The 16,135-nt window shown below is 41.9% G+C and overlaps 1 protein-coding gene across 1 annotated transcript in view; it reads left to right on the top strand.

The window, feature by feature from the left end:
* Mcc (MCC regulator of Wnt signaling pathway) overlaps window positions 1-16,135 on the top strand; it is a 265,151-nt gene that overhangs the window by 132,416 nt on the left and 116,600 nt on the right. Inside the window, exon 2 of the mRNA XM_026380348.2 lies at window positions 12,469-12,582. Within this exon, the coding sequence (XP_026236133.1) occupies window positions 12,469-12,582 (114 nt within the window). The remainder of the gene's footprint in view (window positions 1-12,468; window positions 12,583-16,135) is intronic.

Below are 16,135 nucleotides of genomic sequence, written 5' to 3' on the forward strand. Positions count from 1 at the left end.
GATATGTTTGTGATTTGGCAAGGGAATGTGAAACACAGGACCTGGCCAGGCTGTGCTAACAGATGGTGGGGGGTACCTGTTTGGGTGGGCACGTGGCTCCCTTGCAGGAATGGGGTCTTTATGCGAACAGCCCTTGTCTGGCCACTGTATTCCAGCTGCCTTCACCTGCACAATAGTTCCTTCCCTCCAGCACTGGGCACATTCAAACCAAGTATAGAGGTGTTCACTAAAACTCCTTTCTGGTGCCAGTGGCCCTTCCAGTTTGAGCAGCCCTTATGTAAACCATCTGGTGCTGGGGGCCCTCCAAGTGTGCAATCCCAACTCCCCAAACTCTTTTTCCCTTGGCCCACACCAGATACTGCCATCTCAAAATGTGTGACCCTGGGCACCCATGGTATATGAGAAGGACATTTGTAAATGTGACAAATCAGCTTGGAAGTTTGTGGTTGTTGGGAAAAAATGGACTGTGCCTCAGTTTCCTAATCTGCAAAATGAGGTCATCGTAGCACCGATCTCAAAGGGTTACTGTGAGAATGCTGTGAAGAGCGTTGTAGAGTGGTTAGATGACACGTGTGGTCTGGAGTGCCATGCTTAGTCCTGGGCACCATTTACCAAGAGGAGCGTTGGCAGATTGGGGGCCCTTGAGAGATGACGACTTGTTCTGGAGATATGATGACTTAGGATGTAGTGATACTGTGGCTTATTTGGAGATTTTGAAGTATACAGAAGAATTAATTTTGTCCTACTTAATGGAACTAGACCAATGGGAGGAAGTTAAAGGGAGGTAATTTCAGAATCACTGTAAGGTAAAATTTTCCAATGATTGTAGCCCTCCAGTGGGGAACAGGCATGGCTGCCTGGGGCTTGCTGAGCTCTTTATCACGTAGACAGAGTGGCTACCTGCAGGCAAATATTAGAGAAGATTCTGGTGCTGGCTGGACTGTTGGAATAGAGGATGGCTAATGTTCTTTCTAACTCCTAGATTCTAAAAATTCTTAAATTTAGATATTGACCCACAGTATTTCATTCAGTCCTCCTGAATGATGGGTATTGTTCCCCTGTTACAGGTGAGTAATTTGAGTCTTCCTGAGTACCTTGGGAGCTCAGGGCAAGAATTACATTTTATACTCACTCATATGCCCCCAAAATACTCTGTAGATGGGGTGAAGAAAACAAAAACAAAAATGTGCAATACAAATAGATGTTCAAGATAAGAAAACACAATAAACATAAATGAAAAAGTCATCTGTAGTCATATTAAACAGAGATAGTCTGGGAATCCTGCTAAAATTCTGATGCCTGTTTTGCAGACTTCTAAGTAGATGTTTTGACCATTTAAAAAAAAACTATATTAGACTTTGTTTCACATAATCTATTTTAAGTTTATATGTAGAAAAATCTCTGATAGACATTTGCAGATGATTCCATCTCTCAGGGCAGGATAATGTAAGTTCTTTTATCTGTATTTTATCTGTACAGATATTTTGTCTGTATTTTAAAATTTTCTAAATTTATACAGTCACAAATATTGTCTAAAGTTGTACTATGTAGCAGGTACAATTCATTGTTTGTTGCCCCACATTTTGACATCCCTGCTTTCTTGGAATCATAGTCTATGGGGCAGCAAGTGAACAAAACAAACAAACATGATGTCAGGTAATGGTAAATGTTGTGAAAATTAAAGAGGGGCAAAAGGATAGAAGGCACATAGGGGAATGGAAAACTTGTTCCAGGTGGCTGGTGATGGACAAGTAGAAATCAACCTGGTGGAATTTAGGGAATGAACCATTGCTATAGAAAATATTGATCACTAAGTTACTTTTTCTTGTGTGTGTGTTGATAGGTTGGTGCACTGTGCCTATCATATAATTTGTTCAACTAATCTTTTCTGGGTTTTGACATCACAGACAGATCTTTGTGTATATCCTTGCTTATGGTAAATTGTTTGATCTTTTTAACTCTGAGAAATATTCTTGTGGAAATTCATTTTGAGGTCACTGCACATGTTTGGCTTGGTTCTTGGTCACCTCTTACCTAAGTAACATAAGGAGCCAGGAGGTACAAATGCAGGCTGGCCATGAAGCCATGAAGCTGCTCCAGTTTCTGGGCTGTTCTGCCTATCCACTGGCCCAGCCGGTGTCAGGGAGTGGCTGTTCAATTACACATTGTTGAAAGGCAAAGTGTAGATTACTGTGAATGATGGGACTAGGCCCCCATCTGATGAGTTGTTCTGATTGCTCAATCAGGGCTTGTGTAAACAAGGAGACAGGAGAGAAACCCACTGCTGCTTTCAAAGCCAGATATTATCTTAAACACTTTTTAGGTGACAAAAAGGGTGACATGATGATCATGATGATTAAGATGCTAATGGTTGTTGGGGCTAATGCTCTGGCAGAGATTGACCCATGGTATTTCATTGGTATTTCATTCGGTCCTCACAACTCTGAATGGATGGGTATTGTCCCCCTGTTATAGGTGAGTAGTTTGAGTCTTGAAAAATTAAACAGGTTACCCACGGATGAGCCAGTACTCAAATCCAGGGGTTTTGGTCATGGCTTTTTGACACAACTTTTGTCCTTAATCACCGAACTGTGTTTTCCCATTATTTTCTATCTCTCTACTTTATCTCTCACATTTTTCTCTCCATTGAAGGACCAAGGTGATCGAGTTTGAGAATATCATTGGCCAGGCCTTAGGATCGTTTGGAAAGGATAGAAGAGTTAGACCTTAAAACATCCCTTCTTTCTGTCTACACACATTATTCCCTGAAGCAGTCTTTAGGGCCCCATCCAGGAGCAATCATGGAGCAGTATGAAATGTGTCTCCTCTGCCCCATGCTGGTGCTTTGGGCTAGATGAGGTACTAGCAAGCATCAAAGTGGCCTGTCAGTCAGGGGCTTGTGGTGAGGCTTGACATGCCAGGACTTGCCTGTGCCTTCCTGAAATGGAAGCTCATCCTGGCATTAAGTATTTTTAAAGCAGGGTTCTTTAAATGAACTAATGCATATTAAAATATCTTTCAGAGTTGGGAGTGCATTTAAAAATGGTTGTAGCGAGCGTCTGCACAGTCAACATCTTGGCTGTACCTGTGCTTTAACAGGAAGTCTGAAAGCAGAGTCTCAAGCTTATATAACGTCCATATGTGTACATGTGGGTCAGTGTATGTCTCTGTGTGCACCTGTGCGTATGCACACGTGAACGCACACATTCTGAATCTTCACTCTCCCCAAGGAGCAACATTGTCCTCCATCTGGTAAAAAATAGAGTCCTTCAAAGTATTTCAACCATTGCTGTAAAAATACCCTGGCCTCTCCTGATCTGCAGAGTTTATTGACTGTTTCACCATTAAAGGTACTTGGTTTCTTGAGAATGGGGAATTCAATACTTGCTAAATTGGATCAATGTAAAAATTTATGAACAAGGCAGGCCTTGTCAGGGAACTCTGTTACTCCTGTTCATATAATTCTCTGTGGGAGTTTCCGCCTCGGGGATCACATCAGTATTTAGTGTGTGCTGAAATATTCATGTCCCCTGATTAGCTGGATTTAATTGTTACATCTTCATCTCCTTCATGATGTGTCATTAGGATGCAACCCACCTTGAAATTTAAGTGGGTACAACCAGTTTATTGAAGCGTCTTTATTTTGTCTGTATTTTTTTTTCAAAAAAATCCTTGTATAATCATGTAATTTTGGTTTCTCTTGAAAATAAAATAATATTATAATAAGTAAGAATTTATGGTTTATTGGAGAATGCTAAGTGATTTATTTTAATAGCTACTATTGCATTATAATATTTGTGAAATGTATTTAAAAATATACATAAAATATTCTACTGCTTAGGTTTTTAATTTTTAAAGACCTCACATTGAAATAACCTTTCCTCCTATGTAATATTTAATAACATAATTGTTTTTAAGTTTTTTTCCAACAGCCACATTATCCTTTTTCCTTCCTCTTATAATTTTTCTTATTCCTTCCTGGGTCTGATTGATACCAGCTGAAGGGTATTTTATTTCTGAAAATGCTGGACATTTTAAAGAATGAATACTTTTTTCTCTGTTATTTTGCAATTCTGCTTTCTCCTCTTGTAAAAACAACCCTCTTCTCTAAGACCTTATCTTCTCAAGAATTTCTTGTGCATTTGCAAGGATCTCAGGATCACTATGATATTTTGTTTTAAAGCATGGGGTATAGTGTATTGAATCAGGTCCTGGGGTGAGACACCTCTGGACTTTCATTATAGCTCTACCACGTACTAGCTTGATAAGTTATTTAGACTTTAGGTCTCAACTCCCACCCCTTTAAATTGGGGATAATGACAGTACCTATCTCATAAGTCTGTGTAAAGACTAATTGAGAAAACGAGTATTATATGCTTAGTAAATAGCAGCTAGCACTAAGTAAGTACTTGTGTGTTAGTATTATTCCAGTAGAAACTGTGATGGGGCTTATTTTTAGATGAACATTTGTTTGCAGATGGGGTGGATGAAGGATCATCTTCAGGGGTAATGGTCAGTCTTGGATACCTCCCCTCCTCTGGAACCATTTCCCCTGCCATTGATTTGGAGCAAGGGAAGGGAGAGTGACTTTCGATGGGTCCCGGGGTGATGGTGTGACGACTTTCACAGGTAGTACCAGAGACTTGCTTGGTAACTTGGCACCATCACCTGTGTCAGGGAGCCATGGATGTGATTTATTGTCCCTATGTAGATGGTATCCTGGTGCTGCCATGTTGAAGGGGCCTTAGAATTTCAGCCAAGGTTTAAAAACGAACTCAGGGATCACTGGCCTTTCATTGAAATGATTAGGTAAAATGAAAGACAAAAAAACTGCTGCTTTCTGACTTGACAGAGGGCAACAAAAAGTGATTTGCATACGGTGAGCCATCTTACAGATGATGTTTAATGAGTTCTAAGTTGCAAGACTGTGAGCAGCATTCTCCAAATACTACACAGCAGGTGCCCCTAGCTGGAATTCTAGCAGCAAATAGGAATGTTCCAATCCTGGAAGCCACTGAACAGGCCTGATTGTGTCCATCTGGCAGGAAGAACCACCCTTTTGCCAGGGATTTTGTTCTTTGTGTATCTGAATTAGAGCCCCTGGGGTGTGGAGAGTCTAGGAGGGGAAACTGAATGAGCCTACTTCCTGGTATGCCCTTGTCTCCTGCTGGCGGCAAGGACAGCTGGGACATTTTGCATTCATCCACTACCCACCAGCTCTTGATTGCCATTTGGGAAAGGAAGAAGCCTCTGGATAGAGAACCAGGAAATCTGAATTTGATGAGCCTTGTTTCTCTTGGTCTCAGTTTCACAACAAGGGAACTGAATTAGATATTCTCAATTCCCCCACCCTTGCAAGGACTGTTTGGGATTCTGAGTGCTTGTTCCATTTCTAGGGAAAAGATCTTTCTGGTATTTAATGAAATTCCCTGAAGTGGTTTAGCTTTAGTAGGTCCTTTCTGGGACAAATAAAATAGGCAAAAGCCCTCATGCAGAACTCAGGGTGGGGCCTGGGCAGGTGAGCATGCAAGGAATACATGCTCACAGGTTTAAAGCCAGAACCTTAGAGATGGTCTGGTAGAAATCCTTCTCTAAAGGTTAATTTAAAAAAAAAAAAATGTATTCTGCTACCTTTCCTATCCCCTACTACTAATAGGGCATTATGTAAAATTGTGGATGTGTAACCGACGTGATTCTGCAATCTGCATTTGGGGTAAAATTGGGAGTTCATAACCCACTTCAATCTAATGTATGAAATATGATATGTCAAGAGCTTTGTAATGTTGTGAACAACCAATAAAAAAAAATAATAAAAAAAATGTGCAGGGAATTAAGGAGAGTCACCCAGACTCACACCAAGCAGAGCCACTAGAAGGCCTACCTTGCCGCCTCCTCTGCACCCACCTGAGATCCTTTGGTGCTGCTCATCCATGGAGACAGCCTGACCCTCCTTCTCCCTAAGTCTCCCTCTCCAGTGCACATACATCGCCTCCAGCCCACATCCTTCCACTCACCCTCAGACATGCACACTGACAATCTTCGTATATCCCAAAGGCAAGAGAGAACAGCAAGGCATGGAGCTGACAGTGTCCGGAGGCACACAGCAGAGCAGATTTGAGCAGCAAGTGCCTGTGTCTTAATAGCTCTTCGACTATTTACTACTCTTTAGTCCTTGGACTGATCTATCCCTCCTCTGTGACTTGGTTTCCTCAATTGTCAAAAGAGGTAATAATACCTACCTCATGGCATTTTGGTGAGTGGGGATAATCAATCAGCAAATGGTAACTATTAATATTATTTCTTGTATTATTATCCAGTTACCTAGAGTTCTCAGGACTCTGCAACTGATGGAATTGGGAAGGTGCACAAAGCACATAGCTCAGAACCTCCCAAGAATGTGTGTTCAGCAGAGTTTAGTTGCACTTGTTTCTTCCACAAAGAGGTTACTGGATGAGAGAAGTCGGCAGTACATATTGTCATCACTAATATAGAAATGGTGTGCACATGGTATCTGAAGGGCAGAGGCTGTTAGGAGGACGGAATAGTAATGGGAGAGAAATGGAAGCACTCAGCAGGTATGATACAAACATGAGCACCTCACAGACCAAGCAAAGGAGGTAGTGAGGGGACGGGCAATTTGTCCTGATTGTGCTCGCCCCCAGCAAGGCAGGAAAGACTGGCTCAGCCTGGAAAGAGACTCTGCAGATGGACTCATCCCTCTGTCCAGCTGTGGGAGTCTTTGGCACTTTGAAAATGGAGCTAGTCAAAGGTTTAAATCCCAGAAAGATGAACACAATGACGAGTTTAGAGTTTGACAGGCTAGATCCATGTCCTGTGGTCCATGAGGAAAGTACTTGTCCCTTAGCAACTTGGGAATCATAGATTCCCTCAGGCCAGGGTCATGGTGTGGCGGTGCCAGTCAAATGAGATGAGGTGTGAGGGAGCCCCATGGAAGTGGACGGTGCGGACTTGCCTTGGCCACTTCTATTGCCAGTAGTAGCAAACTGGAGGAGCACCTTATAACCCCCAACACATATGATGTTCCTGGAGGGGCTCTTGTCACACTCTCTCACTGACAGGTTCTGGGGGCTTCTTATGAAGTGCAAAGCTCTTTATCTCATAGCTGATGTGTAACTGGATAGACATCTGTCCACTTAGCCCAGGAGAAACCACCAAGAGAGGCTGTCACGAGGGCACTGCTCACTTCTCATTTGGGCCTAGAGGCTTGACACTTCACCTGATGGAGGCTAAATGGGCCTGTCCTTAGAGCCAGTGAACATTGCAATTTTACTGGAGGAATGTTTCATCCAAAAATAACAACCATTTTGACAGCTAGCTTGCAACCAAGTGTCCAGGTGGTTTAGTTTCATTTGGATACACACTGTAAAGAGAGTGTGAAACAGGGCTCAAAACAGCCTAGGGAGTTAGGTACTTTTATCTCCAGAAATGTGAGGAATGTACGTATTTATATCCTTCATGCACTAGACCCGAATTCGTATAGGAAGTGTCAAGGTTCCATCTCAACCTCCTTAGGCCCCTTCATAACATTTCACAGAGAATTAAGAGCCCTGGCTGTCAGCTCCTTGAGATAAGCCTTAGAACTTTAGCAGAAGCCAGCAGCACAGGTTCTGGCCTCTCCATTCTGTGCTGATACCTTGCAGGTAGTAGATTCCCCAGGTCGGGACTCTTAGACTTAACTGAGCGTCACCATCTGCAAAGGGCTTAGTCTGAGAAAGTACTGAATTGCTGTTGACTTGAAACTTGGATGGAAAGGAGGAAATGTATGTCTGTAGGGGGCTTCTGTTAGTGCTAGTCACACTTGATGGATACTGTCTCACTTTGTCTGCACAGCGGCCCTGTCACAAAGTGAGTAAAGATGGTCCACCAGCAAGTGACATAAATAGGACTTGAACCAAGGTTTGTCTGATTCTGTGTTAATTCGAATTAGACCAGCTTCATTTGCCACAGTGTCTCAGGTAGTATTTTATCCAACAAAGTTTGATTCTTGTTATTCTGTGATAAAGTCTGGGATTAGGCATTCGGCAGATTGTAGGTAGAAACAGAGTTGTTAGGAACTCGGGCCCCTTTTGGCTCCCTAGAGTGTGTGGATCTGATCTTCATCATGCAATATGGCTGCCAGAGCTCCATCCATCATTTGAGGTACCATACAACAAGGATGATGGAGGATAAGAGAAAGGGTATGATCACTCTCAAAGATTTTCCCATACTTCTCACACCATTTCTACATTCAACTGGCCAGAACTTAGTCACCTGTCTATACCCAGCTCCAATTGCGTGGAAGTGGGAACTGGGATATTATAGCTGAGCAGCAATATAACCAGCTTAAAGTCAGGATCTTAACTTTTGAGAATGAAGAGAAGTCTGGTGTTGAGGACACTAGCACAGACCCAAACATTACACATTTTCTGTCTCTTTGATTCCTGAAAAGTCTTTTAATCATATATTATGGTTCTTATGGCTGAAGCTGTGTCCCAAATTAGAGGCCATTTCAGAATCCAAAAGTCATCCCCAAATGGGCATAAATGTGTGGTCCTATTTACAGCCATTGAACAATTGGTTGTTTTGGTAAATTTATCTTTCCAGGGTTAAACCCACTGTCAGTTATTCTTCTTTAAGAGTTAGAGTCTCACTATGTTGCCTAGGCTGGTCTGGAACCCCTGGGCTCAGGTGATCCTCCTGCCTTGGCCTCCCTAGCTTAGGCACACACCACTGCATCCACCTCATCAATTCTTTAAGAAACCGCCCAAAAGGACCTTTCTACTTCTCTCAGGTTCCTTGTAAGGTAACTCACAAACTCTCCAGCTTTTGAAGATGTGGAGACACCACCAGCTCTCCCAGAATAAGGGGGATACAACCCCCAAATAAGGGAGGCCAGACCTGCTTTTGTGTACTGAGTTAGTGATAAGGAAAGCTGCTGAACTCCAATCCACAGGGATCCAGTGCCCAGCACTCAGTCTCCTGCTGGGTCCTCAGCAGCTGAGGACCCAGCACTCAGTCTCCTGCTGGGTCCTTAGCAGCTGAGGGAGCAGCTGGCAGCAAGGGTGCTGATGGCTGGTTGGCAGCTCCTCCCCGACTGTGCCTCCTCTCTGTAGTTGTGGCCTCTGCTGAGTATCTGTCAGTTAACAGTAAGGAACTCATTTTGTCCTAGCCAATTTTTTAAAGTGTTACCTTCTATCATAAGGGCTTGTGAACAGAAAGAGAGAAAAAAAAAAAAAACAGAGCTAAGAAGGAAAGTCACCCTTTGCAATTTTTATGGTGCAGCCTACATAAAATAGTCACTTAACTCTTGTTTTGCTTTTTTAATAGAAAATTTTTTTCTTGGGGCTGGGATTATGGCTCAGTGGTAGAGTGCTCACCTAGCATGCTAGAGGCACTGGGTTCAATCCTCAGCACCACATAAATGTAAAATAAAGATATTGTGTCCACCTAAAACTTAGGAATAAATATTAAAAAAAAAAGAAAATTTTTTTCTTAAAAATTTCATTAAACAAAATTTACCCATCTAAAACCACTCAGAGCCTACCTCTAAGATGTTAGAATGCCTTTTGCTATTTTTTTTTTGTGTTACATTTTTATTTCTTCTATAATTGAAGAAAAAATTTTAAGTAAGGCTTTTGTTCACATAAAAAACTGAAAATTACTGTCACATATGACACTGTATAGTGATCAAAGGGTGCCGTGGTCTTGGTTGTGGGGGTAAGCTCTCCGTGGGCAGAGGGGTCCACAGTGGGATGCTGTCATGGGGGAGAGCACTGGGCCAGGAGCTGAGAATGCCATCTGGCTGACCAGGTCACCAAGAAGACACCCTCTCTGGGCACTGTGGGCAAGTGTCCTAACTTCTTTGATGGAACATGCCTTCCCATAAAAGACCAGTTTTCTTAGCCTTCTTCAATTGTAGATTCCTTAGGAATCTCAAGCCAGGCACCATGTTGCACACCTGTAATCCCAGCAGATGTGTGAGTGAGCTAGTCCGTGAGTTCTAGACTCTTACCTGCACTTGTGGAAACTAGGGGACACTGAGTACCAAGGGCCTTGTCCTCATGCCCGTGTCTGGGATCATGACATATGAGACAGTACAGAACTTTGGGGTTACACAACTGATGTTTAGCTCAGATGTGTCTTAATTTGGAGCTAGCCTCCAGGGTGTATCATCAACATAATTGGGCAAAAAAAAACCCACGTATGTAACTGAAATTCCTACTCTTCTTTATGAGAAGGATCCTTTGCATTCATGATGTTTTCCCTGCCTCCTCCTGATACTGAAGGTTGAGCCCCCAGCTCTTTTTTATGATTTTGAGATAGAGTCTCCCTAAGTTGCAGAGTCTAGCCTTGAGCTTTCAATCCTCCTGCCTCAGCCTCCCAAGCTGCTGGCATTATAGGTGTGTGCCATTGTGCCTGGCTTGAGATTCTTAAGGAATCTGTAATCTGAAGAAGGTTAAGAATAACTGGTCTATTTTTATGGGAAGGCATGATCCATCAGAGAAGTGTGGAGACACCTCCATGGCAGTGTCCCACCGTGGACCCCTCTGCTGTAGCTGTGATGGAAATGACTATTCTGTGTGCCTCCCCATGTGAGCCAGCTCAAGCCATCCACGGGGCAGCCCACAGCTTTCTGCATCAGCTTGCCCCAATCCTCCCCACTCCCCTTCATGCAGCCCTTTCCCCCAGAAGTAAGAGGAGATGGGGGGCAGGAAGCATGAGTGGGCCCCAAAGTCGGGATCCTTGTTCCCTGGCCTGAATTTCTTACGGAACATTTCAGCTCTCAGTATTTGATCCTTCTCACCAAAGGGAGGTAGGGAATCTTCTCCCCATGCTTAATATAGTCATAACGTGTCCCAGTGTCCAGTGCTGAAGGAGAATCCTCAGAGGACAGTTCAGAGGCTGACAGGACAGCCCAGCTATGGAAAGGAGTGAATTTCTGTCCCTCTTGGTGGGGGACTTGAAGCAGAACAGTCTTGGAAAGATTGTGCAATGAGAACGCTGAGGTGTTTGTGTAAAGAAATCATCACACAAAACCTTATGTCTGAAAACCAAAGTGACCTTTTCTGAGCGGCCCTAGCCCTACATGAGAAGCAAATACTGCCGGATCGCCTGACATTTCCTTTTTTAAATTTCAAGCATTCCTGATTTCACATCAGCGACTGATCTGTTGGTTTGCAGCCCTGATGCAATTAAGTGAATTCATATTCACTGCTGTTGGAATTTAACAAAACAGCAGCTATGAAACCTGACCCCCACCCCCAACCCCTTCACCAAAGTGACCCCGTGGAAGGGCAGGTTGCACAAAGAGTATTTTTCTAGACCTGAAATGAAAATAATCTCCCGAGTTGGATTGTGTACCACTGCACTGTGTCCATCTTTAAAGATCACATTTATTTGCTCATTCCTTACTTTAAGTCTTTCTTGGCAGAAGCCTTTAAAGAGGGAGGGAGCTTTCGTTCTGATTCCACCGCTTACCAAAATAATAGGGCATTCAGGAGGGAATTACTCTGTGCGCTCCCTGGATGAGGCAGCAAAGGCAGGTGAAATCCCTGACTGCAAGGGTAGAGGTTTCCAGGTGTTGCTCAGGGATCACTGAGCTGAGCGGGTCTTATAAGCAGTACTGTCCCTATGCCAGAAAGTCACCAAAGCCCCATGTGGGGCAGGACTGTGTGCAGCTGAAGCACAGTCTTCAGAATGTGAAGTTGATCAGGTTGAGATGGGAGTGCGTGGTGCCCTTTGCTAATCTGTCCGAGAACATTCTTCCTGGCTCCAGTTAATCTGAGAGAGTTGGCGGGGGAAGGATAGCTGCATGGGTTCTGAGTTTGTCTTTCACAGCATAATGGATCAGAAAAGGAGAGGTTTGGCAAACACATAAGAAGCGTCTATCTGGCTGATCCAGGCTGACCAGGGGGCAAGGAGGAAGAAGAAACTGGCAAGAAAATAAGTGGACCAACTCTTAAGAGGAGACTCCAAGAAAAGGGAGCTCTTCCTTTGTTTCCTTAATTAGCCCCTGGCTCTTGTATTTGGAGCAGTTTGGGGGACTGAATTGAAAAAAAAAATTGATTTGCCCAATTCAACTATCACACTTTCCAAAAGTAAAGTTGATTTGGTTTTGCCTTTTCCTTGCATTCATGCTAGTTCTTAATATCATCCTATCAGGAAAAATTCCTTGGAATACAGAGCCTTGCTCTCTAGTATGATTTTACCATCCAAAATTAGGTCCTACTGCCCATACATGATTTTCCCCTGGCACCTCTAGGTTGGCCATATAACCCAGCTTGCCTATGACATCTGATTTATGTCCACTGTCCCATGAGATTAATACACATTTGTTCTCAAAAGTGTCCACTTTGGGATGATGCTTTTTTTTTTTTTTACTTGGTTTCACTAATTACAGGGAATGAAGGGAAGGAAATGAGTTTCTGCGGCAAAAACTGACCCCGTTCTTTCTTTCTGTCACCACAGCTCCATTTGGCAGCCCTGGCATCACTCAAGGGAGATATAGTGGAGCTTAATAAACGTCTGCAGCAAACGGAGCGCGAACGGGATCTTCTAGAAAAGAAATTGGCCAAGGCACAGGTAAGGGATCTGGAACATGGTGGTTGTTGTGTGTGTTAACTTTTCTTATTTAAAAATAAAACATGTACAGAAATTTCCACAAAGCCAAATTTGACTTAATAATCAAATATTCTGTCTATTTGGGTTGCAATAACAGACACCATGGACGGAATGGCTTAAATAACAAGCATGTATTTCCCACAGTTCTGGAGACCAGGAAGTCAGGGTGCCTGCCAGTTTGGTTCTTGGTTTCTTTTCATGGTTTGCAGACTCACATTCTTCACTGGGTCATGTGGAGGGGCAATCTCTCCTGTGTCCTCTTCAGATGGCCATTAATCCCAGTCACGGGGGCTCCACCCTCACCTAACAAATGCCCCACCTCCTAACACCATCATATTGAAGGATCAGACTTCACCATATGAATTTGGAAGTGGGCACACTAACATTCCTTAACATGCACTCTACTGCCTAAATCAAGAAACAGAATTTTCCTGTTACCCTAAGAGCCTCCTGTGTCCCATCTCAATCTTCACACTTTTCTTCCCACAAAGGAAACCACCAGGATGACATTCAGAATAACGTTTCTTGCTTCTTTACAATTTCACTTAAATTAGCATCCTTAGACCTGTAAATTTGCATCCCTATTCTAATCTTGCCCATTTAAAACAAAATAGATGTTTCCTTTAAATCTTTTCCTCTATGGGTGTTTCCTCCATTCTTTATTTGCTTTTTCATTTATTTGTTAAGCCTGGCTGTTATACCTGTAGACTTTCCTACAGTCCAGATGTTGCTGGCTGCACACTCCTGGTGCAGTTCAGCATGTTCCTCTGTATTTCCTGATAATTGACAGCTGAATCCTGAGGCATGATCAGATTCATGTCCAATTCCTCTGGCAAAACTGTAGAAAGTATGTTCTTCACGAACAGGCACATAATGCCTGGTTGTTATCGTTCTGTGTTGTCAGCAGCTGTTGCTACTTAATGCCTAGGTTCATTACTTCATTAGGACTTGCAGAATCATGATACTTAAGCTCTATCATTTCTCTGTTTTTAATGAGAATACTTTTATACAGAAATTTCCTGTCTTTTATTTGTTGAAACATAGTCTAGTTCCTAGAAGAAAAACAAAATAAAAGCATGAATGTTCCTATTTAACAAGATAATGGATCGATTCCCTGCGATCCTATGAATGTGCCCATTTATTATTATGAATTTATGGATTTAGATATATTTCAATTTTAATCCATTATAATTATTTTCTTTGTAAAATGGCTCAAACTATATTATCTTTAGAGCTAGTAAGAGTCTCTTTAAGCTGGTTCCTGAGTCGTATAGCATAAACTAGTTATTTCAGGCTCCTAGACTACATTTCTTGCCCTGAACCTAGAATTAATTATTCTCCAAGTAACCCTAACTTTTCTCAGCAGGAAATGATATTTCAAGACCATTGTCTGGGTACTAAGGATACTTATTTCTTGTAGGTTCTTCATTATATTTGGACATCTTTAATAGATGAGGCAGAAAATTATTTATTAATTTATGTATATATGTACCTGCAGAATTTAAGATATACATAAAATTTGAGATAAAATGCCGTAGGAATTCATGCTAATATTTCCAATGGGTATCTTTATTCATTTTCTTTTCTTTCTTTTTTTGTACTAGGGATTGAACTCAGGGGCGTTTTACCACTGAACCATATCCCTAGCCCTTTTTATTTTTTTTATTTTGAGACAGGATCTTACTAAGTTGCTGAGACTGGCCTTGAACTTGTAATCTTCCTGTCTCAGCCTTGGGAGTTGCTGGGATTATAGGCGTGTGCCACTATGCCTGGCTCAATTTCTGTATTTTTATCTCTTTTCTTTCCTGGTTCTTAAGGTTACAAGGGATAGTAGAATTATGATACTTCTCATAATCACTCATTTGCTGTATCCATGTTCAGTATAGTCTCAGGGTAATAATGTCAATACCACCATAACCACTGTTTAAACTGTTAGTTAACTGAGATGAGTTTAAATTTTTTGTCCTCATTCTCCTCATTCTCAGTTCCTTTGCAGTTGAACTGTAGCCACGCTATCTGACCATATGGCCACCACATTTTGTATTCTTTCCCTTTTAGTTCTCCTTCAGTCTTCTACAAGTAACCAAGTTCAATGTTCACCAGGATTCTTATAATGGCAGTGTTTTCTCCATTTTTAATAGATTAATGAATTTATTTTGCCTGAAGCTTATTTTCTAATAGATTCTTCCAAGTGGACCTGTGGGAATAATTTCCCCAGAAGTCTTGCATGTTAATAAGAATGTATCTGTTTCTCTTCATACTTGAAAGGTACTTTGGGCTGGGGTGTATTTCAGGGTAGAGTGCTTCCCTATTATGCAGGGTGCCCTGGGTTCATCCTAGCACCATGTAAGAGAAAAAGAAAGACACTGCTGGAGGCTAAATGCTTGGCTCATCTTTTCTTTCTATGAATATGTTGGTTTATTTTCTTCTGGCAGAGAGTGCTGCTGTCAAAGCATGATGAGAATCTAACTTTCTTTGCCTTTTAAGTTACTTGCTTACTGTGGCTATCCAAAGGATCCCTCCCTTCCTACATTTCTTTCTTCCTTCCTTTGAGTGCATCAATAATTCTGGCTTGATATTTTCAGGTTTGCTATGTATTCTTCTGATTATATATTTTTTAAAAAAATTTTTTTTAAGTTGTTGTTAGAACTCTATTTGTATGTGGTGTTGAGAATTGAACCCAGTACCTCAATACATGCTAGGCAAGTGCTCCACTGCTGAGCTCCAACCCCAGCCCCCTGATTATATTTTTTAGTCATCTTTTCTATTTCAGGGACTTTTTAAAAAAATTATATTGCTGGGCTGGCCTGTAGCTCAGTGGTATAATGTTTTCCTAGCATGTGTGAGGCTCTGGGAAAAGCTCACACATTAATATGAGTTTTATTCTCTTCTTTTGATTTTTAAGATCTCCTATTATTCATATGTTAGATCACATTCATCTTTAACATATGGCATGATCTCAAATCCTTTATATCTCTTCCTTTTTTGAATTTAATTTTTGCCCTGCTCTTCATTTCTTGTTTCTCTTGAGGCGTTCTGTTTTCTGTTCCTCTTTGGTTTCTTCTAGTTTAGTTCTCACTTTTGACATGTGTTTTTATCTTATTTCTGATTATTTTCTGTGTTCTGGTACTTAAGTTCTGAATTTTTCAAATTCCAAATTCTGTTCTTTCCTTAAAGTCGTAGTTCACTTTAAAATAGCAGGTGAGGCCTGGGCTGTGACTCAGTGGGACAGCACTTGGCTGGCCTGCCTGAGGCCCTCGGTTCCATCCCCAGCACTGCAAAAAGAAAAAGAAAGTAGCCTATTGTTTGAGAGGCTTTCCCTTTATTCCGTGTCGTGGCATCATTTCATGGTTAGTAGGGATGTTATTCTGTTCTCTTTTTAGTTTTCTTATTACACTGTATAGGTTTTGACTTCTTTGTTTTTAATTTTTATGTGAAAAATAGTTCCCTTAGACTTTCAGAAGGCCGAGTGAAGAGGGGCCTCCGAGGCCATGGGCTTTCCTCTGGTGAGAAC

Source organism: Urocitellus parryii, chromosome 1 (assembly GCF_045843805.1).
Source record: "Urocitellus parryii isolate mUroPar1 chromosome 1, mUroPar1.hap1, whole genome shotgun sequence".
NCBI classification, from domain to species: domain Eukaryota; kingdom Metazoa; phylum Chordata; class Mammalia; order Rodentia; family Sciuridae; genus Urocitellus; species Urocitellus parryii.